At 39.6% G+C, this 23263-nt stretch overlaps 1 protein-coding gene across 2 annotated transcripts in view; it reads left to right on the top strand.

Annotated features, from left to right (window-relative positions):
- GABRB3 (gamma-aminobutyric acid type A receptor subunit beta3) overlaps positions 1-20496 on the top strand; it is a 221627-nt gene extending 201131 nt beyond the window's left edge. For both annotated transcript variants that reach the window (XM_070572263.1, XM_070572253.1), the window contains exons 7-9: positions 1225-1377; positions 6612-6856; positions 15922-20496. In XM_070572263.1, coding sequence (XP_070428364.1) covers positions 1225-1377; positions 6612-6856; positions 15922-16263 — 740 coding nt within the window. In that variant the 3' untranslated portion in view covers positions 16264-20496. The remainder of the gene's footprint in view (positions 1-1224; positions 1378-6611; positions 6857-15921) is intronic.
- The last annotated feature ends 2767 nt before the right edge of the window (positions 20497-23263 follow it).

The following is a 23263-nucleotide window of genomic DNA, read 5'->3' as shown; positions in this document are numbered from 1 at the left end:
AAGTCTGGCTGAAAATGTGGGTGATGCTAAGGTAGGAGCCTGGAGATATAAGTCTTTCATCTTCTACATAGAAGGAACAGTCATGTGAGTGGGTCAGACTACTAAAGAAAAGAAAGTGGGGACAAAAATAGAAAGGGACATGAAGTAAAGTCTGGAAAATGCATGTATTTGGGGGCAGGAGGAGAAGAGGAGCCTGTCAGGCTTGGAGTAGACGGAGATCAAGAAAGGCAAAGTCTCTTGAAGCTTATGGTGCAGCAATCTCAGGAAGAGAGCACTGTCCATCAGTGAGGGTGGGAGGGGAGGAGGCAAGGAAGTTGGAGATTAGAGAAAGCCACTCACTGGGTTTTCACTGATTGACCTTCCAGCAGCTTCATTAGAATCCAGAAGATCAGGAGCTGAGAGGTTTGAAGTGGATTGTTGAAGTGGACAGGAGAAAATGGCGCCTATACTTGCCTTGCTCCAGGAAAAACAAAATAAAACAGAAAAGGCAAATATATAACTAAACGTGGCATAATCAGTGGGCTGTTTTATCACTGCAATGGGAGTGGTGGTGGGGATTTCGATGTGCTAAGTGGGACACACACATCAGAAGATTAGCACTGGAATTCACATACAAGAAACCGGACCAGGTGCTTCTCCAAAGCTCTCCTTAGTGCCTTTTCTATGGTTAACGCAGAACATCTTAGGGTACACCACTGCCTTTTCTGAGACCGAACTTGCTTCTGTGCCTCTCCAGCTCTCAAGGTACCCTGAGCTATCCCAGTTGGTTGAGGATCAATGCCTCAAACATCTGTGCACAGTGTCACTCTATATGTGCTGATAGGTGCCGGCTGGTAAAAGCCATTTTGCGCAATAAAGCCTTGAGCCAAATCTTCCCTATATATAGTGGAGAAGAAGGGGACCATTAATTGAAAACTAAGCAAGGTATTTGGCATTATTCTGTTTCTAAACTAAACTTTCCCAAAGTTTTCCCAGGGGCAGTTCTCAGCTGAGCATTTAGCTTTAAAGGAGTACCTCATCGTTACCTTGTAAATAGTCTAAAAATCCTTCCTCTCTCAATTCCTCTGTAAATACCATCAGGCAGACAGGAGCAAATCACATGGTTGTGGACCAACTCTCAGTTCATGGGCTTTTCAAGTGCATGCTGTTGTCCATGGAAGTCAAAGCAAACTCTTTTGTCTGCTGTTTCTTTTCTCCAGTGTAATCCGTGTCTATTTACCGTAGGTGCCTACCCTCGGCTCTCACTGAGCTTTCGGTTGAAGAGAAACATTGGATACTTCATTCTCCAGACTTACATGCCCTCTATACTAATTACGATTCTGTCATGGGTGTCCTTCTGGATCAATTACGATGCATCTGCAGCTAGAGTTGCTCTTGGTATGTGCTATTTTAAAATGATATCTAAAATGTAAATTAACTGTATCATTACAGTATTCAGAGTTCAAAGACTATAGTTCAGCTACAAATTTTTGACATCATGACACCAATCTTGCTCATATATTCACTCTTTATCCTAAAACACTAATTTCATGCATGATTACCTTGATGTGTTAATTTAATTATAAGGCTCAAATGTGAATTTTCATGCCCATGAAAGGGAAAATATGCTTGCAGAATATTTGCATAATAAAACTATTTTTGACACTAATTTTAAAGCAAGGATTAACATCTCCTGTTCAAAATTATTCTGTGGCCCAGAAAAACTTGATTAATTGTGCATTCTTCTAAGTCAGAAAAATAGTCAAATATTATAGCATATAATTGGAATTACACAATTTAATGGTGTTGAAATATGTGATTAGATTCTGAGTGATTACTGAGAGCCCTCCTGATCTTTTCTGGCCATTGGTCATTTGACAACTGGATTATTAGCTGATGTACAATATGTATTATATGTTCCAATGATATTTCTAATATTTTCTTATTATTAAGGGAAAGCTTGTATTTTCAGAAATGTTATTCTCTATTAAGTTAATTATTATGAAACTGCATGGGCAAAGTAATAATTTAAATACATTTTAGATTAGTACAGAGCTGAAGAGCAGCTAATCCAGTCCAGCCCTTCTTTGGATAGGGTTGAATTTTATTCCTAAAAGTGAAATTATCAATAGTACTTCTTATTTTTGGCAGGGAAAGATTTGCCCTGAGCTAACATCTGTGCCAATCTTCCTCTATGTTTTAGTATGTGGGACACCAGCACAGCATGGCTGCTAACAGAGCAGTGTAGGTCTGTGCCTGGGAACTGAAGCTGGGCTACTCAAGCTGAACTTAACCACTAGGCCACCAGGACTGGCCCTATCAATAATACTTTTTTAAAAATGATGGGAAAGAATTATCAACACATTTGCTAGTAAATTAGCTTACAGAGAAGCATAAGAATTCAGAGTTTCAGTTATCCCTCTTTCTTCATTTTTCTATTTACCATCTTTTCCCAGAACTTTAAGCTGATTAATATTTTTTTCTAGGAGTATCTGTGTACATGTGCATATATGGATGTCTGGTTTAGACCCACATATATGTGACTTTCAGAGTTATAGTTAAAATTAGATTTTTTTCCCCCAGGAAATAACACATAAAAATGACTTAAGAAAATCAAGTAGCTGTTCCTAAAGGTGTTGGGTGAATAAAAAAGCACTTTGAGGGTCTGACCCCATGACCTAGTGGTTAAATTAAGTGCACTCCACTTTGGTGGCCTGGGTTTGGTTCCCAGGCATGGACCTACACCACTCATCGGTGGCCATGCTGTGGCAGCAACCCACATACAAAACAGAGGAAGATTGGCACAGATGTTACCTCATGGCAAATCTTCCTCAGCCAAAAAAAAAAGAAGTTTGAGAAGAAGAAAGTATCAAAAACTAAAAGTGCTGTATTAATTGTTATGTAGTGCTGATGGATATGGTAAGAAGAGTCTTTCAAAAAAATCTCCAGGATTTGTCTACAGCCTGCAGAAGTTACCCTACAGCATCAGTCCTTTCTGTAGGTTTAGTTTTTTTTGTTGTTTTTTAATGTTTCTAGATTACTCTTTGTTAAACTATTTTCTCTTCTTCTCACTTGGAAAAGTCAGAGCTAAAATGAATTTGCAGAGGCAGATTTAAATTTTGCAGAGCTGTTAGCTTATACAATTTCAGAGCTCTCTTTAAGAAAAAGAATATAAAATATACAAGTATAAAATTTCTGGGACCCTCTCCCCAAGCCTGGAAGAGGCCTATGCAAGAAGTGACCTGAAGCTGAAGTTCATGAGCTTCACAGTGAACCAACCTCAGAGTCTTTATCGTTATTGAAACAACTAGAGAAATATGAATACAAAAGAACCATGATTATCTGGCATCCATAGGAGTGAACTGTACTGAAAATATGAATTTCTAAATTTTCTGGTTATACAAGTACTATAACTCCTTAATTGTAAAACATTATTTTCCACAATATTAAATAGATAATCTATCTGAAGTAGGTTGTAGTCAACCCAATCTCATTACAGTATACGAAAGTAGATTTCATTTTTTAAAACTTTTATTACTGTAAACTTAAGCCATCCTGCTGTGGCTTTTCTCTGCCAAGAGTTGCTAAGGCTTTGCCACTGGAGAAGTGCCAGGTTCTGATTGATATCAGAAGCCTGAGAGGCAGGTGTGAGTGCAGAGGCAGAAGTGAAGGGCATTTACCAGTGTTGAGGTGAACCTGAGGCCTGGAGGTCTACAAGGCAGCCATGATCTTAGGGCCACAGTGGCTGAGCAGACAGCAGTCCAACAGGTCCAGCTCTTAGAGTGGGACACCAGTATGTTCCTTCCCTCTGTCCCACCTTCTTCCTACATAGATCATGGTTACTGAGCCCGGGTCTGCAGGGCTTGGGAAATGTCAATTGGTCACCTCCAATTGGTTAAGGAAAGTATATCATAGGGTCATGAATGCTCAATAACAACAAGAACAATCATTCAGGCTGAGACTTACCAAATACTCAGGTGCCAGGTTCTCTGCAAGGCCATTAATGTGGTTGCCTTACCTATTAGCAGAATAGGCAGTGTTATTGTTCCCATGTTACAGAGCAGGAAAATGAGGTACAGAGAAGCTACATAACTGGTACAAAGTCATATAATATTAAGTGTCAGAAGAATGATTTCAATCCAGTTAACTGACTCCAGGGCACTCTCCCTTAACCATTAGAGGTGATTCCTATGGTGTCAATAGATAGTTCACAGAAGGGTTATTTGGTCTATTAGATTATAAAAACCATGGATTAATACAAAAAGCTAAGCAAGAATTATTTTTAATTATTACTATTGAAGGAGGAATCCCTCAGAACCTTTAAGACGCTAATGTGCTCCGTGCCTCTTTAAGAGGATATGGCCATGATTTGGAAGGCTTTGATTGGAGAACTCCCCCTTCCCCTACTCCACTTCCACGTCTTGTCATATACCACACTCTTTGAAATGCTTAAAATGCTGTTTCCCTTCATCCTGAATGGCTGCACCACAATTAATGCACCTCATTTCTAAATGAGGTCTGCACAGAAGGATGCTCAGCAGAGACCTCCCTGTATCACTCTTTCTCTGGCTCAGGGCATGGTTGGACCTAGAGTTGTCTGGGGTTGTCTCCATACTGAGAAGAGAAATGTGGCTCTTCATTCAACTGTACTAAACAGATGCTCTGTACACTTCAGGATTTTATGTTTCTGCTGCCCAGGATCTGGCCCCCAGGTCTGTTGAACTGGTAGTGTTAGAAGCCACCAAACTGTGAAGTTGGGAGTTGCAATTAGATGTTCTTCTTCAAAACCCTGAAGTCGACTTCTTGGTGAATAATAGTATTGGTCCTTCTAACAGTGAAAATTTATACTAAAATAATTTAGGCAATATTATTTTGATCACAAAGAAGAGAAATAAAATATCTTTTGATTAAATGACGCAAATTATATTTTTATTTCATAGTCATCTTTATAAATGCAGTTTTTCAAATATAATATTTCATTAACATACTCTAAATGAGAAGTAATTTCACGCTAACAATTAGAAAGACTTGACATCTTGGTAAATGTATAGAGAGCACAGAAGGCACCACTCAGCCTTCTCCCATACTGCAGTTAGTTGGTGTCCCCATAAAGGGTGGAAGTTCAGGGCAAGACTGTCAGGACCTCCTGACAAGAAACTAGAGGCTACTGAATAGTTTATTTTTCTGTAATGATGATAATAATACAATTATTTGTTGTTAGTGTTAACAATGCCAGTTACCATTTATTAGCCTATCACTATTGCTTTTCAGGCATTTCATTTAGACTTCACAACAGTTTTAGATGATGGTTGTGGACCCACTAAGGCTCACTCAGGTCATACCGCTGGGAGGTGGCAGAGCTGGGCTTTTGGCTTGGACCATGTGGCTCTACTATCCAAGCCATGAACCACTACAATCCACCACTGTCCACAGTCTCTAGATAGGAAGTAAAACAAATACATTGGCCTTTTAAGCTAAGAGCTCATGTGAGCCGAAAGCAGAAAGACTAGAGCACTCACTGCAAAATCTCACTGTGAAGGGACATGCTAACGGGCCTGAAACCAGGGTCCATGCCCATTTTCCTCCAGCTGCAGTTACCAGGCAGAGTGCCTGTGACAGGTGCCACTGTCCCTACCCCTGGGTTCTTTTAGCCCATTTCCTGCAGGTATCTACTGAGGCCTGTGTTTTCCGTGTCCGCTTAAAATATTCAACTGGAGAGCCAAAGCAATGGCTAAGGCAGAACATTCAAATCCATTTGGAAGGAAAAAAAAAAGTTGTGGAAATATTACAGAATTTTTGAATAATGGTCAGAACACCTAATTTTGTAGCATCTGCATGGTTATTTCACATTTATTTGTAAACTATAATTATCCCATTGCCATTTTCAAATTTTCAAAGTCCCCAGGTGCACATGAATTTTATGTTAAAGGGGAATCTTAAAATATTCTGACATCTTTGATTTCCGTATATTCTATTGGCAATCATGATTTGCAGTTATACCTAAAAATAGTTTCTGAGCTCTTCAATTTCCTCCTCTACTTTTAACAGCAGTTCAGAGCTGGGCAGAGGGAGAGTGTATGTTAGTGATGCAATACTGGGCTCTCTTCCCTGCTCTCTGGGTGATCAGCAGAGAGTGGAGCTCTGTGCTCTGGAGATCTCTCTTGGGGAAAGGAACCTGAGCCCTCACTAACAGCCTTGCCTCTCCAACCATAGATGACCTTCCTTTTAGATTCTTATGTTCTTCATAGATTTATTCTTCTTCCCAGGAGCTTCTTATTCAGACACTTAGTGTTTTCTGTTGAATTCTGGGTTTATTTTTGTTTCTTTCAACTTTCATATAGAGCATGTTCTCCTTTGCCGCCCTTCACATCCCTCCATCTGCTCTCAATTCCATTCTCTCCCTAGGCCAGGTCCGGGAGGGTGGTGTCTGCCCTGGAGTAGAGATGTCAGCTTCTTGACCTAAGGCATGACCTGCTGCCCAAATGACACATGTTATGCTCTATTGCATTCCAGTTGCTCAATAATATTCAATCTACTATCTCCAAATATTTGAAGCTGTTTGAGGAAATACAAAAGGAAAGTGAAAAGTGAAGAACAAAGGAGCTGAGCTTACCCTTCCATTTCTTTTGTAGGGATCACAACTGTGCTGACGATGACGACCATCAACACGCACCTTAGGGAGACATTGCCCAAAATCCCCTATGTCAAAGCCATTGACATGTACCTCATGGGCTGCTTTGTTTTTGTGTTTCTGGCCCTTCTGGAGTATGCCTTTGTCAATTATATTTTCTTTGGAAGAGGCCCTCAAAGACAGAAGAAGCTTGCAGAAAAGACAGCCAAGGCCAAGAATGACCGGTCAAAGAGTGAAAGCAACAAGGTATGCCCTCCATCATCTTGACCACTCACCCATGCCTTTCACAGACCCCACCCTCCCCCTTACAGTTCATCAGTAACTACAGTTATCTGCATGACCTTTGAGTAGGAGTTATGTGGGCTTGTTGATCATTAAATCTGAAATGTTGCCTTGTGCACGTCACTGAGTTTTATGTGAAACCAAAGTCAGTGGAGAAGCTGGAGAAGCCAAAAGCTTTCCAGTTTTTTTATGAAAAGAACAGAACACGTAGATATCAGAATGAATGAAACTCTTGGGTGTGGGGCCCAAACTTGACAGTTGGAAGCATTTTCCCAAAATGTTGCAATATTCCCTCAGTGGTAAAATTACAGATTTGATTATAGCTTGCCACTGTTCTTTGCAGCGTGGGCAGATGCTTCTCTTGCCCACCCTCCAGCCAGTGCAGTCTCCTGATTCAAGGTCCTTAGTGCAAGGCAAGAGCCCTGCTCTATCTTGGGGCTCTTGTAGGTTTTCCCTGGCCCTGCCCCCTGCCTAATGTGTTGTGCAAAAAACCAGGGCTTGGCACACCCAGACAACAGTGCTCGAGGAGGATGCTGCTTTAAGAAGTCCCTGGGCTGCACAAGCAGGGAGAGAGCATAATTTAGCTCCAACCCCTCCAGCCCAGCTCAACATGCTCTTACATACTTTCAATTACAAAGTAACTTTGCAATTAGATGTTATTTCAGCTTATTTTTAATAAAAATATGTTATTGCAATTATAAGCAATATTTTAATGAAAGTACATTAGAGTTTCTATATAATTTTTGTCTTTATCTTTCTACCTCTTGCATCCCATCAATTTCTCCAAAATTTCCACCTGTTTACATGGTGGACTTCATCCTCCATTTTTTTGTTTCGTAATTCTTCTTGCTAAACTCACTTATTTCTCAAGCTCATGAAATTTTCTCACTCTTTCCTGTGCCTTATGGGTCTTTGCCTCATCCAGGAAGGCAGCAGCTCCTTGGAATATTGCTGTGTCTGTGGCCCACCAGTGGCCCAGAAAAGGTTCACAAACATTCATGAATGAATGGAGGCAGTTAAATGATTGTAAACGGCTCCCATCCTTTCAGCAAAGCATAAATAGAGTTGGTCAGAGAAACCCAGGATCTATGAATAAAATCAGGCTTCCATGGGCAAAATTATCCTGAATTTCTTACTTGAAAATATACTTAGTACCATACTGTTATGTTTCTAAATAAGTCTGCATCCTACTTTGAATATGCAATGTGCTTTGGTCATGCTGTTTCTGAGGAAACAAGAATTCATCATGTTATTATTGTTTCCATCACACAGTCATGCATAAATGCATACACATACAATGCTGTTTTTCCAAATTCCCTCATAACTTCAAATTGATTATAAATTTGTTTCCTTTTTTCTAAATGAGACTCCTTAGAACAGTCAAATTTTCCTTCCGAAATACCTTTTTGAGTGTGAAGCTTAAAATTTAAAACAAAAACAAAACCCAAAACCTTTAACATCCACGGAGAATATTAGCAGAATGTCGAAATAATATATTATAAATAAGATGCAGAGGAAAATTCGTGAGTTCCATTTTTTTTTTTTTTTTTGAGAAAGATTAGCCCTGAACTAACATCTGCTGCCAATCCTCCTCTTTTTGCGGAGGAAGGCTGGCCCTCAGCTAACATCTGTGCCATCTTCCTCTACTTTATGTGGGATGCCTGCCACAGCCAGCATGGCTTGACAAGCAGTACGTAGGTCTGCACCTGGGATCTGAACCAGCGAACCCTGGGTCACTGAAGCGGAACATGCGAACTTAACCACTGCACCACTGGGCCAGCACCCCATAAGTTCACTTTTATTGTTTGTTTTTCTAAAAATTTATTTCTGCTTTCCCAGCAGGTATCTGTTAAAGCCTTTACATGTTTGTATTTTTAAAAATCTCTAATTTTAGATCAGCTCTTTCAGTTTGAAGTTGACATACAACTGCATGTATACTAGTTTTAAATGTAGGTTTGATGCTCTTAAAGATAAGCATTAAAAATTGTTCCTGGGACTGGCCCTGTGGCCAAGTGGTTAAGTCCATGTGCCCCACTTCAGCAGCCTGCGGTTCACCGTTTCGGATCCTAGGTACGGACCTACACACCACTCATCAAGCCATGCTGATGCAGCCTCGCACATAGAAGAACTAGAGAGACCTACAACTAGGATATACAACTACATAGTGGGGCTTTGGGGAGGGAAAAACAGGCAGCTTTCTCTGGTCTGAGAGACACTGGGCTGACAGCAAGGATTGTGCTGTCATTGTTCTTCCTGAGATCACCTTCCTGCATCCTGAAAGAGATGTTGGGGCAGTGCCCTCGGGCTCTGCGGGCCACCAAAGGGATCTGTGCCACCAGCAACTGCCTTTGAGACTCTGACATTATTGACCCTACTGCAAAACCATGAGTAGATTTTCCTTATGTTTAGTGATTGTACAATATTTTAACTTAGTGGTTGATTCATGAATGCTCGAACTGTTTACATAGTCACTTAGCTTTTTGCCAGACAAGTGGTACAATGTAAATCTTGACCTTAATTTATTTGTGCTTAACCTCTATTTGTTCCTGAGTTGTTTCTATACCCAAGAGCTAGTCTTTGGTTGCAGTGCATATATTATGGTTACAAGCCTTGTGATATTTTGCAAGGTGACTAGTTGGTGTTTGAATTTCGTGAAGTGGCAGAAAGTCATAGTTCTTGCTGAGGAATCAGAGCTGCAGGCTTGACATCATTCCTCTAACTAAAGAGCAATATTTCATTCCTTATGTGACAATTACTTTATTTTTCTAAAATTAGAATATTTTACTCATTTAGAAATTTGAAGGTAAGCAGAGAATGATATCAAAAATGGGCCAATCCGATGACAGATGCTTAGAAAAAATGAAAACCCCTTTGTGATATATTCGCGTAAGATGTTTTTTATCTTTGAATGTTTATTCCTATCCAGGTTAAAGAGCAGGAAGAAAAACTACTTTGAAGTCAATGATTCCAATTATAGTAGATATGAGACAAACTCCTCAAAATAAGGAATATTCATGAAATGCTTTAAAAATGGCAAGTCATCATCTGTCATTCTATACAGGGCATTTCAGTCTTGTATTTCACCCACAATCACTTGCATCTGTGTTAAGATTTAAATTCTAGGTGATAGGAAAAGATTAGCATCTCTTCTGGAAATATTTGTTTAAAGTATTTAGTTTCTAAGATTTAGCACATTTTAATAACCCTTTAATTCTTTTAGGAAAAAATGCCTTCTAGTAATCTTGGTGTGAATTTTCTACACATTGCTTCATGTTTAATTAAAAGCTATGCAAATGTAAAACTGTAAGTCAAAAGCAGCCACTACACTAAGGTCTTACTGATTCAATATATACTCAAGTTCCTTTCAACATCTTTGTTTCCATTACAACTATTCACCCACTGTGAGACAGGAATAAGGTAATTGCGTTGGTCCTGATACCTGAAAGAGCTGCAAGGGAGCCATAGTGTCCAACGCCCCCAAGGGCACTCTAATTTTGTAAATCATTGACAATATTGGGTTCTGCTTCCCGCAGGTTAGCTTTCCTTCACTAGAGTTCAAGGGACAGACTTAGATCCCCACCCTCATGAAGTCCTTTCCCAAATGCAAGAAACTGGCCACAAGGGACTGGGGAAGACAGAATATTAATTCATACAAATTTGTCATTAAATCTTGAAAAATCAACTCAGCATTCAGTTTTCCTTATTTCTTTTGTTTTCTGCACTCTCCCTGGGGGCTTCCCGTAATCACCATATACTTTATTATCTCTGCCTTTGGTTCTCTCTTCCCAGAATCTCTTTCTCCTTCGTCCACATCTTTCGGTCCTTCAAGACCTACGCCAGCTGCTCTTCTCCATGACATTGTTCCTGATTTTTTTTTTCTACTTGTTTTCATCCTGCCTCTGTCACTCCCAACTGCAAGCAGCTGGCCTTGTCCCTGTTCTCCTAGCTTCACGGTACATGCTCTGTGCTTGTGAGACGGCATGTCACGTTTAATGCGGCCACCGTGCCTTCTCTACTAGACAGCATCCAATTCTTTCCATCTACCAAAATATGCACACTGTGGCTCAGACATGGTAAATGCTCGTGGAATGTTTGTCCATGAATGAGTCGTATTTGTCATCAGTTTTATTCCACTGATGTGGTATGTTTTTCACTTTCCTAGTGGGAAGATATCCAAAATTGAATCTTTTTAAAGCCAGGTGAAACTCTGCGTCATTAGAACCATTGAAGATCATCTGAATAAACATATCACAAAACTCTCCTTTCCTTTAACAAAAGACATTTCTTTGTTTGGTATTTCGTTCTACACGTTTGTTCATCATAATCCCCTAAATTTTGATAAAAGGAGCTTTTCATATGGCATTTTCGGTAACTAGAAATGTTATTGTCGGCATGTATTTAAAAATATGTTTTAAAGGCAGTATGTGCTGTTTTTAAAAACGCATTTGCTGATTATTTGAAGCTCTCACCTCCTGGACCCCTTGAGGACAAGGACCTTCTCTTATTCATCTGTGTCGTCCTGCACCTTGCACAGGGCATGCAATGGAGCAGGTGTACGGTAGTATTTTGCGTGAACAATCCTGAGGAAGGATCGAGCTCCTTCCTGTGCATGTGTCCAGTGAGGCGCCCACCTTCTTAAGTGGATGACTGGGCTTTTCATCTCGTGGTTTTGTTGTGTTTGAAACATTACATAGGATATAGAGAAAAATTTTTTTAGGGCTAAATAATGTTTTCTGTTTTTTTCTACCTTCAGGAAAAAAATTTCAATCTTCTCAGTTTCTAATTAATCTGTAATAAATCACTTATTATTGAAAAGAAAAAATTCTACATTACTACCTTTTAAAAAAAACAAGCATCTTTTACCTTTGGTCGTTTCTCTGACTCGACTTTAGATAAATTTTGTTTTAAATACACTAGCTTACCGGTAATTTAAGTGGATCTGTTTAAAATGTTAGACATTTAAATAAAATCTAATTGAACTAATTTGATAAGTGATCTGATTTATAAAATCTCTTTAAGTGATAACCTAATATGGTTTGTATCGTGATTCAAAACCAGATGTTTGGTGGGGTATCACACATATGCCTTTCAGTACTAAAATAAACTGAATTAGCAGAATCACTCTAGTTGACTCCCTGCCCAGGGAAAGATGCCCCATGTGCACTTCTGCTTTCCCTGCAGTCCCACCTATCAAGCACTCACCATTTGGTTCACTACTGTATGGCATAAAGCATGATAGAAGGTGCTGGAGGGAGATAAAGACTAGTAAGAGGGTTCTCTCCTCTAGAATCTTACTTTCAACTTTCGTTTGTGTGAAGGCCAGCTCAGCTAATCGCATCATGCTCTCCTCCTTACTGTCTTAGAAGCTGGCAGCCCACAGCTTCTGCAGTAGGTTCAGATCACTCCCTTCTTAGGGAAAGTGATTACCTCCAGTGGCCTCAGCACTCCCACAGCCCCTGGGTGCTTTGCACAGAGGAAAAGCTACTCCCCACTCCTTTGCTGCTGTTTTTATTTTATTTTATTTTTTTGAGGAAGATTAGCCCTGAGCTAACTGCTACCAGTCCACCTCTTTTCGCTGAGGAAGACTGGCCCTGAGCTAACATCCATGCCCATCTTCCTCTACTTTATATGTGCGACGCCTACCACAGCATGGTGTGCCAAGCCCGCACCCTGGATCCGAACCTGTGAACCCCGGGCTGCTGAGAAACAGAACGCGCAAACTTAACCACTGCGCCACTGGGCCGGCCCCTTTGCTGGTCTTTACGTTGCTCTCTCCTCCTGTTTCAACCACACCTTAATTTACCTGTCGGGCTTCTCCTCCCACATCTTCTTCCTACAGTAAGAGACTCAGTCTCCCAAACCACTAGCTGCTTCACTCATCCTGAAGACAGGGGCATAGACTTTTTTATTATAAATTTTTACTGCTAATCATTTCAGGGAAAAACAACAAAAAGAACACGTATAGAACACAAGTTCCAAACTCTTACAAAGGTCTAACATCCCTCGTACTTTCAAGATACAAGCCTCATTAGAATTTTTACCCCCGCTGGATAAAAAAATGACAAAACTCTAATCTTCTTCTGTCAGTGCTCTGTCCCCTTCCCCAAGAATGGGTCTCCACGAAGAGCCTTCTGCCCAGCACATATCGTGTTATCTTGGTCCATTTGCATCTCCGAGCACCCCTAGGCTGGCTGTGTTCCATTCTAAGGAAACCATAGATCTTCATGGTCTATCCCCACTGTGGCACTCTTCACTCATGATGTAGACAAACTAAGCACAACCCAGGCTAAGGACATGCTAGCTGGTGCTGCACCCCACATTAGTGGTGTGAGTGTTTCTGCAGGGTACGCAGGAGGGCCAGGAGGCCAGGTGAAAGCAGGGTGATGAGTAACTCTCTCTCCATTCCTTTCCTGCCCTCTTAAACTGCAGAAATGACTGGGTGATGGCGAGCATTGCTGCTGCTGCAGATACACATGTGTCTAGAATACTTAGAGGAAATGCTGGCATTTGTGGCAGTGGCTGGAGAAGAGCAGTTGCTCATAACCTCTTGGCATTTCTCTTCCAGACTGCCCTGAAGGAAACAGAAACCAGTGCAGTACACTCCCACTAGGGTCCCTCTCTTCATTTTCTCTTCTCAAATCCATCTTTACGCTTTATGCTGCAGCTTCAGTCGTGTTTCAGAAATATATCACTTTTCTACATAGAAATCTCTTTTACTTCTCACTACCTAAAGGGTAAAGTTGAAATTCCTTAACGTGATATACAGAAACTCTTACTGGCTTGACTCTAATCTGCAGGTATACTTTCTCATAATAATAAGATGACAGGAAGATGATAATGACAGTGATAAGAATGACAGTCATCTCATGTATCTCAAGCTTAGCATCTGCCAGGAGCTGTGTATATGAATCCCTTCTCTCTGGGACTTAAGTCCCACTCAACCAGTTTGCCTCTCTCAGAACACCTCAGGCACTCTTCAAGCCTTTGCCTGTGATGTTTTTCCTTCTTTTTGCCTGATAAATTTCTACTCTTACTTTGAGGCCCAATTCAATTGCATTTCTTCTCTGAAATCTTCCCTCTTCCCTCCTGTAGTAGCTTTGATGGCTGCCATAACAAGTTATCACGAACATAGCCACTTCAAACAAACCAGATTATTATCTCACAGTTGTGTTGGTCAGAGGTCTGCATACTGTGGGGCTCAGCTGGTTTCTCTGCTGAGAGTCTCAGGAGGCTGACATCCAGGTGTCACTAGGACTGTGCTCTCTTCTGGAGGCTCTGGGGATAAATCTGCCCCCAGACTCATTCAGGTTGTTGACCAAACATAGTTCCTTGTGGTTGTATGACTGAGATCCCCATTGCCATGCTGGCTGTCAGCTAGGCCAGTCTTTGCTCCTTGAGGCTGTCCCATTTCTTCTTATGCTTTCCCTGCAGTCTCTTCTATCAATGGTAAATCCAGCCTTCTCATGCTTCAAATCTCTCTGCTTTCACATTCTGCTGAATCTCTTTTTCTCTTCTCCTTTCAGCAGGAGAAAATTCTCTACTTTTAAGGTCTCATGTGACTAGATTGGGCCCACCCAGATAATCCAGGATAATCTCCCTATTTTAAGGTCCATAACCTTAATACATTTGCAAAGTCCCTTTCGCATGTAAGGTAACACAGTCGTAGGTCCGGGGAATGAGAGTTAACATCCTAATGATTACACATCTTCCCCATCCATAATTGAATGGTATTCCCAAACCAGGGGTTAGCATCTCAGAGTCTTTTTTGGTGCCTTTGTGCCAGAGCCTGAGTGTACCCTGGATGTATGTAGCCCTTCCTGTGTCTGGGCCATCTTGTTGTCTGGGGCCATCCCACCTGTGGTCCTGGCACTGCTCAGAGACCTGCACAAGTACCTTCCTCCTCTTAGTCAGGAGTCTTTTCTCCCTGCCTCACCTCCTTCACATCTAGCTTGATGCCTTTAATGAAATTAAGGAATGTCCATAAGATGAGAAGATGAAAATTAATATATCAATAAATTATTCCTCCACAAAATAACTAATTTTGTGAAAGCTTCTTGGAAGAAGCCATGGACAATCTAGTCCTGGAAAAGGTGTAGGTTTTTACAGGCAAAGATAAGACAAGGAAGATGGCTCTCCAGGCAAAAGAATGATGATAGATGGGGGAACATAAGGCATGCTGGAGAAAAGTGAGTGCCCAGGGGTCTGTGGAATAGACCCTGAGGCCCTGAGAGGGACTGGTACTGCTCAGAGAGGAGAGATTACAGACACATCCAGGAAGGACTCCACGGGGGCCCCCTAGCCTCAAGCATGCTCCCTAAAAGTTGTGTGGCAGACCAACAAATAAACAAATGGACCAGTGGCATTATCATGGCAAGTCTGAAGCTTTATTTAGCACAGAATAAAATATTCTAAAGTTTGGCTCCAATGTGGGAGGAGACTTTAGTCTATCTTAAACACGGCCCTTAGAAAGGAGGCCTCCTGCCAGGATCAGGATTGGGCAAGGAGATCATATTTGGGTGGAGGTCTGTATCTAGCCCACAAAGTCATCAGGAGTGTCCATCACAGGAGTATTCACTTGTTTCTCCATGGTAATTTGGATATTTTGTACCATCAGAAAAGTGGACAAGCTGACTTCCAGGAAAAAATGGGAGAATACAGTTTCTATCCAGTGCATAGTTGTGAAAAATGGTTTTCACACCTAAGTTAACATCTTGAAAGGTATTTGCACTTTAATTTTGTCTTCAGCAGGGACTCGTATCCATAATGTGAAATTTCAATTTCAAAAGGTCCCCCTTATTTTATCTAATATCCTAGATGACAATTTTTAAATCAAGGAAATAAAATCTCTAAACTGCAGTTAAGCCTCCAAAATGACAATTTTCTCTAAAACAGAGTGCTGGGTTTGACAGATGTGCAATTTCTCATAATATATGTGATGTTATTGCATGACACAAGTCTGTCCTAAGTTTGCATATGGAAAGATTTATTAGCATGCTAGCATCTAACGATGCCTATTTTCTTCCACTTAGGTGGATGCTGATGGAAATATTCTGTTGACAACACTGGACGTTCACAATGAAATGAATAAGGTCACGGGCAGTGGTGGTGCCGCCAGGAATTCACCAATATCCTTTGACAACTCAGGAATCCAGTACAGGAAACAGAGCATGCCTATGGAAGGGCATGGGCGACACATGGGGGACAGAAGCATCCCACACAAGAAGACCCATCTACGGAGGAGGTCTTCACAGCTCAAAATTAAAATCCCTGATCTAACCGATGTGAATGCCATAGACAGATGGTCCAGGATCGTGTTTCCATTCACTTTTTCTCTTTTCAACTTAGTTTACTGGCTGTACTATGTTAATTGAGTGACTGTACTTGATTTTTCAAAGACTTCATTTAACACTGAGTGAAATATTACTCTGCCTGTCAAGTTTTTATACCTGTACACACACACAGACAAAAACACAGACACACACACATATATACATACGCAATTGTATATATATGTGAACTTTTCTCAGCATATATATAAAATACACGTGTATATGAGGATGTATGTGTATATGTTTATACACACAGGTGTAAGGACCCACGTGTATGTAAAACAGATACACATACATATATACATTTTGCAGCTATGGACAATTTAACACAAGATGCATATTAAAGAAAGTCATAGTTTTTTCTTTTTTTATTGAAAGGGACAAGCATCATCTAAATATTATGCCTTGAGAATGAGGGCGTGAAACACAATATCATCCCAAAATATGTCTTTTATTATCATAAGTTAGATATTTTAGTTTAAAATCAGAAAGAAACTCTTAGTTATCTTCAAAAACTCATACAGTGGTATTGCTAGTTTAAAACAAGTCACACACTTCATATCCTTTCTTTCAGTTTGTTAAGCAAAGGCTTTTCGGCTTGTTGGAGATGGGGTTTGCTTTCAGCGAGCGTACTTTTTCTGTACTGGTTTAGTGGATGACGTGAGCCACTATCACGTGCTCACCTTTTGGCTTAAACAAAGATAGATCCCACGTTGATGTCTGAACATGCATCTTTTGAAAACCCATCGGGAATAGATGGCATCTCATTGTAAGTACTCTGATGTACAGTGTGTTTTTTGTTCACTGGGAGTGGATCCAGCTTACCTGTCATGTGGGAACACAGTGGCACGTTTTGGCAATGTTTGGTTGACATGTCAATCACTGAAAATGTGCTCCACATCTCTTATGGATTTCTGGGCCTAATATCTAACAGAAAGCATAGACGTCTCAGGTTATTTGTTACTCTAAGGTAAAACCATCTAGGATGATTTTCTCCCTTGTCTTTATGTTATTAATCACTCTTATAACATTGTATGTTAATATAAAATATATTTGCATAATATGCATATATACCAAGATTTTGTTTCTTATGCTTGCTCTCCTGGCAGCATGCGATGTCATATTTTTCTTTCTGTGATGTAACTACTTTCTGTTATCTAGAATTAAGATTTAAGCTAAAACACTTCTACTGTTCAATTTCAGAAACAAAGAAACATCCTCATGCCTTTATTTCTGTATCTGACATATTTCATAAGCACATCCAACGACTCCTAGTCTAACTAGGATGCTGCAGGAACATGACGAGTACACACCACGCATCACCCAGTGACCCATGACCGTTCTCTTGAGGCAAAGGAGAGCAACCTGACAACAAACACAATCACTTTTTTTTCCTTTTGATCCACAGCCTCATCAGTATTTGGACTTTTTAAAGCTCGTAGAAACAAGACAAGGTGCACCGGTTTCATAGACGCAACCTTAACTTACTATTTAGATGAGATCTTTCTAAAGAAAAAAAAAGAGATGATATATTTTTTGTAAACAATATTTCTATCACAGGCATCCATAAACTGAAATGACTACAGTTGTGCAAACAGAGTCACAGTGAAGTTTTAAGTATTTGGAGAAAAAAAAAGCAAACTATTCAGGAAAGAACTGCTAAATTAATACTTTATCTCAAAATGCCACATATGCCTCACTCTCTCTGTTCTATCTGAAACCAATGACCAGAGTCTCGCCCAGTATTCTACAGCTGGCACCAGTTTTCTCCACATAGACAGAGGCACCACTTTCCCTGAGGATGTGTGTAGTGTGGGCTGTCACCATGAAGTGACCACTAATTTAATTTGTGGGAATCTGTAACAGCTCAAAACCCACCATCAGGTAAAACATAATCCAAAAATTCTCATGCTAGAAGAAATGACCAATTTGTATATCCTTTCCCTTCCTTCATTCCTATCTTTTTTCAATGTCTACTCCCAACTGCTGCTCTCTGGTTTTATTTTTACCTGGAGACTTGCCAGTGATTTCTTGGTCTTTGGCTTTTCTCTGACAGTTTTCTTCATGGGTAACAATGGGGTATCCTAAAAGTTAAACAGATTGGGAAAAACCTCATAAGTGGCCTTATCATTGTTAACTTGCTCAAGAAAAAAAAGACAATTGTGAAGACCTTATCCCTTTCAATACTTCAGGTATCTTTTTTTGTATCCAGTGATTCAAGGAGTGAGCTCCACGTGCAAAAGAGGGACCCCCAAATGCAAATTAATGTGGACAAAAGCAGTCGGTGGTCAATTTAAGTGTATAATTTATACTGTTCAGAACTGTGACATTAATTCTTTCTGGGAGAAAAGTGATTTGAAACTTTTTTGGTTTTGATGCATAGTTGAGGTACCCAACTATCAAAGGCAGAGACCCAATAGGGCTCAGAAGAGCTGCAGTCTACTTCCCAAGGTTTTCTGAACATAAATTTGCATGGTATAGTCATAATAGCTTTTGAGCTTTTTATATGCATTTGGCACCAAGACTGGGATCCACAACTTTGTAGACACTGCAATGAAGTTAACATAATAGCTATACTATAAATAGCATTTGTAACTACACACACACACATACACACACAAATACATACATATATTCTGTAAAAAAAAAAAAACTTTTTAAGATCCTTGGGTATGTGTTTGCTTTACTCCATTTCAGAAGAAAATTACTTTTCTTCTAATAAAGTTATTTTATAGAGTCTCCATTTTTAAAAGTTGCAAGAAATATTGAGAAGCAGTGCCCGTGCTGACAGAAGAGTGTTGGCGTTTTGTTCTCTGTTCTGTTACAATGACCTCTCTTACTCCATGGTAGTTTCTGGAGCCGTTGAGCGAGCCATATAGATGAATTCCCAACCCAGACCTCTGACATTAATGTGAGCTGGCTGTTACCCATGTCCAGACCTCTTGAGTAAGGAGGAAAAAGTTGAATTCAGAATATAATGATATTTCTTTCTCAACAACTGCATGTAATAAAAAGTTAATTTTCTACATACTCCTGTCTTTCCAAAATGCTTCACAGGGGCTCAAAATATACAAAAGACTCGTGTTATGACAGTTTGTTATGGCCCATGTTCAGATATACTTGAGACAGTTCAAGAGCCCTACCACATAAATCCGTACAGAGAGAGACTGAGAAGACTTGAGTAATTTTTAAAACAAGTATTGTTCTTCTTGACCAACCCTAGGACTATAGAGGGGTTTCACTGTCTATACCGTTATTTCTCCCTGAATCTTCAATGAACTTGAAAGTACATCATGATAATATTCCTATTAGGTTTAAAAATTACATGTACTTCTGCAGTATCACGTGTTTTTAATGCCAGCACCCAGAACTTTTGACATGTTCCATCCACATCAAAAGCACTTCTCCCCCGTCCAGCTACAGAATTAACATTGTCACCAAGGAGATCATCTCAGAAGTGATGCCAGGCACATTTGGGACTTGTTTTAAGGGGACAGGCACATTGCAGCTGTAGGTGATCATTTTCAGCATCTAGTAGATAATCACACTGGTGTTTGTCCCACAACAGTGTGTTCAAAAAAAGAGAAATGTGTCCAATTTTGAATTTCCTGGCTTGAAATTATAAACCATCGCATAATTCTTAGTTGAACTCTCCACCTGAAAACCAGTTCATATTTCTGGCTATTTTTATGTAAGCAAAACTGATCCATTGGTGAAATATTTTGTTATTCATGGAATTGACTCTGGCTCTTAGCTTAGGTGAGCCATGTGTCAGAGTAACATTGAATCGTGGGGCAAAGAGCTGCTCAGGTGGATTAAATTTTCCCAGGACACTAGCTAGTGTGCCTTGGATTGATTACCTCTTCTACTGCATTGAAAGGTGCCATGTTTTCCTGAAATACTCAATTCCCAACACCTGGGTAGACAGTGACCTCCCAGAGAGTGGCTCACATACCATGCCTCTCCCTAGGGCAAGCCCCATAAACATGTTCTGTTATTCTTGTTTCATATTTCTACTTCACAAGTCAGTGAGTGTGTTAAAGGTAAGTACAGGATTATTCTAGTAGGAATAGGTGATTGCTATCATGATCAATTCTCATGTTGATTTAATTTCATTGTAAAGATAAATTAAAACCCAATTTTGCTTAAGCACATTGATGTAATTTTTTGGTATTATTTGACATGAAAAAAATAGCAAAATTGAGTGATAGATACAATATGAAACTTGTTGATGAATGAATTCAAATTTATTAAAAAAGGACTAACTGACTTAAATGTGAAGGCTGATTTTTTTCTTCCTTGGCTACCTATTGTTGAAATGGTGTGGTTATTTTAATTCCAGGTACTTTTAGCTACACATGCCCATTTAGGTTATGCTGAAAGTAAAAAGAAATAAGCTCAAAGCTGACTGCGTGTGAGACCAATTCAACCATGACTTTTTTGTTCTAAATCATGATTTATCCTGAACTTCAAAGAACAGCTAGACACGCAGACATCCAACTTGTTCCTGTCTTTGGATACATTTATTGAGAGAAATATTTTTATATTAAAAGCCTAGGAACCAGACTACCAATAACCTCTGGTACAGATGGTATGGTCCTTACTTTTCAGTTCTTTAGTACCAAAAGGCAATTTGTTGTTTCCTGTTCAAATTGAGAGAGGAATAAGAGATGTCTCTAAGTGAATGAATGAATGAATTCTGATCCTCAGACACCTCGAATCAGACAGAACTTTTATTGAAGAATATATCTCTGGGCTCCCAGAAAGGCTGCTGTCTTACCCAATAAATACCTTAAAAGGAAAGCTCCCCGCTGTGCTTGTCAGTCTTATAGAAGGCCCTCAGCCACTTAGTATTTAAGGGAGGTTTACCTTCGGATTCACCTACTCTAAGAAAATAGCGCGAACTTTTCACTAATTCCTAACAAGTCCTGTTTTCATTCATTCTTTTTTTTCCCCTTCATCATAGGTGTTTTACATCCCTGGTCTACTGTGGGACTCTGACTTGGACATATTTCACATTAGTTCTTTGTCTAAGACTAGAACATCACTAAGAGGACATTGCTCACCTGTGTCATTATGCTTTAACACTATCTGTTTGGATGACAAGTTTAAATTACCAATAACTGCAGAAAAACCAATTTTCAACTTTTGACCAAATTTCTTAAAGTTTCTTTTAAAAGCATCCCACTTTTGATTGACTGAGAAAGCATCATTGAATGCAGGTCCAATTACACTCAGAGAGCCTCCACCCAGAATGGAGTCACTCCTGTGTCCCCATGGCTGCCACGCCCACATACACCTTTGGCACCCTTTTACAATTTGACCCACTTCATTTTTGCCAGCTTCTAAAGGACAGGGATTGTCAACTCTTCTTTGAGTGGGAAAATTATTCTTCAGAGAAGATTGGCTCTTTGGAACCTGTGTTGGATATTTAGCCCCTCAGAGGACTAAATCGGCGATGGTTATTGACTGAGGTACTCCTGGCATCAGAGGGACTCACAGTCTGCAGCCCTTTCCTTTTATATAAGTAGGTTAGTTTACAATCCACAGGTAAGCAACATAGTGGGTCCGTATATGCAAAACGCAATTCCCTGACAATGGCCGACTTGGAGGCATATCTGGTGTGGGTGTGGGTGTGGATGGATGTGTGTGCATCTTGAAATCAAATAGGAAACTAGTTAGTGGCTCTGATGATTGAAGGAAAATATTTTCACAATTTGAATCTCAATTTCTTATTTCACTAGGTTTAGGCAATTATCTCTTAACTCTCCATTTTTTAGATGAAGATATTAGCACCCCTGTCCTTCCATGTGTTTCTCTTTCCCTTTCTCACCTCCCATCTGCTGTTACCTGTATAATTATACTTTTATGCTATCAAGGTAAAAAACATTTATACTCTGTCTATAATCATAGAAGTATATTTTAATAGGTAATATTATGTTTATAGATTGATTCTAAAACTTGAAAATTAATGAACAAACCACATTATTGAGCTATACAAGTACAGTTCAAAGTTTAGTATTTCATTTAAATGTATAAAGATAAATGTTAGAAGAAGGAAAAACACAGAAATACTGTAGTTAAGAGTTTTTCTGCCTGGAAAATGGGCTCAGTTGATGGAGTGTGAGAAAAGAGAGGTCCTGTGAGCTGTCACTGCATTGTCCAGGTTAAGAACTTGTGCAGTCAGCGCTGTAACTGTAACTGCACTCCAGCCTTCAGGATTTTACTTATAAATGCATTCTAAAAGTTAGAAAACAATAAACAACTTTGACAACATTAAGAGTATATAAAATTATGTAAAGCAGCTCTAAGCAATTTGCTCAGACCTCTTTCCCACCTTTAAAAGTCCAATATCTCAACCTTGGGTTATTTGGAGAATATTCCTAAGGTCCAGACCAAATGAATTACTTTTTCTTACATTCCTTCAATTATCCAAACCACACAACATGTATGTCTGCATCAAAACTTTCCTAGATTTAATCCCTCACCATCAGCCACAAATACTCATTCTGGGGTTTCAATTTGCATTCTTTTTTCTTAATGAGGAAAGAGGAGTGTGCTTTCTTTTTTTTTCATGGTAAAGTATTTTATTTATTTTAATAGGATATAATTGACATATACCATTAAATTAGTTTTATTTGTACAATATAATGATTTGATTTTTATGTATTTTGCGAAATGATCACCACAATAAGTCTGGTTAACATCCATCACCATATTTAGTTATAAATTATTTTTCTTGTGATGAGAACTTCTAAGATCTACTCTCTTAGTAACTTTCAAATATGCAATACAGTATTATTATCTATAGTCAATATGCTGTACATTAAATCTCCAGGACTTATTTATTTTACACCTGGAAGTTTGTATCTTCTGATCATTTTGACCAATTTGGCTCACTCACCCATCCCCTGCCCCCTGCCCCCCACCCCACCTCTGGCCACCACCAATCTCTTGTCTATATCTATGAGCTTGGATTATTTTTTTCTTTCTTTCCTTTTTTTTTACATTCCACTTATAAGTGAAATCATACAGTATTTGT

Source organism: Equus przewalskii, chromosome 1 (assembly GCF_037783145.1).
Source record: "Equus przewalskii isolate Varuska chromosome 1, EquPr2, whole genome shotgun sequence".
NCBI classification, from domain to species: domain Eukaryota; kingdom Metazoa; phylum Chordata; class Mammalia; order Perissodactyla; family Equidae; genus Equus; species Equus przewalskii.
The sequence above is the reverse complement of the archived record's forward strand: the minus strand, read 5'-3'. Positions and strand labels throughout refer to the sequence as shown.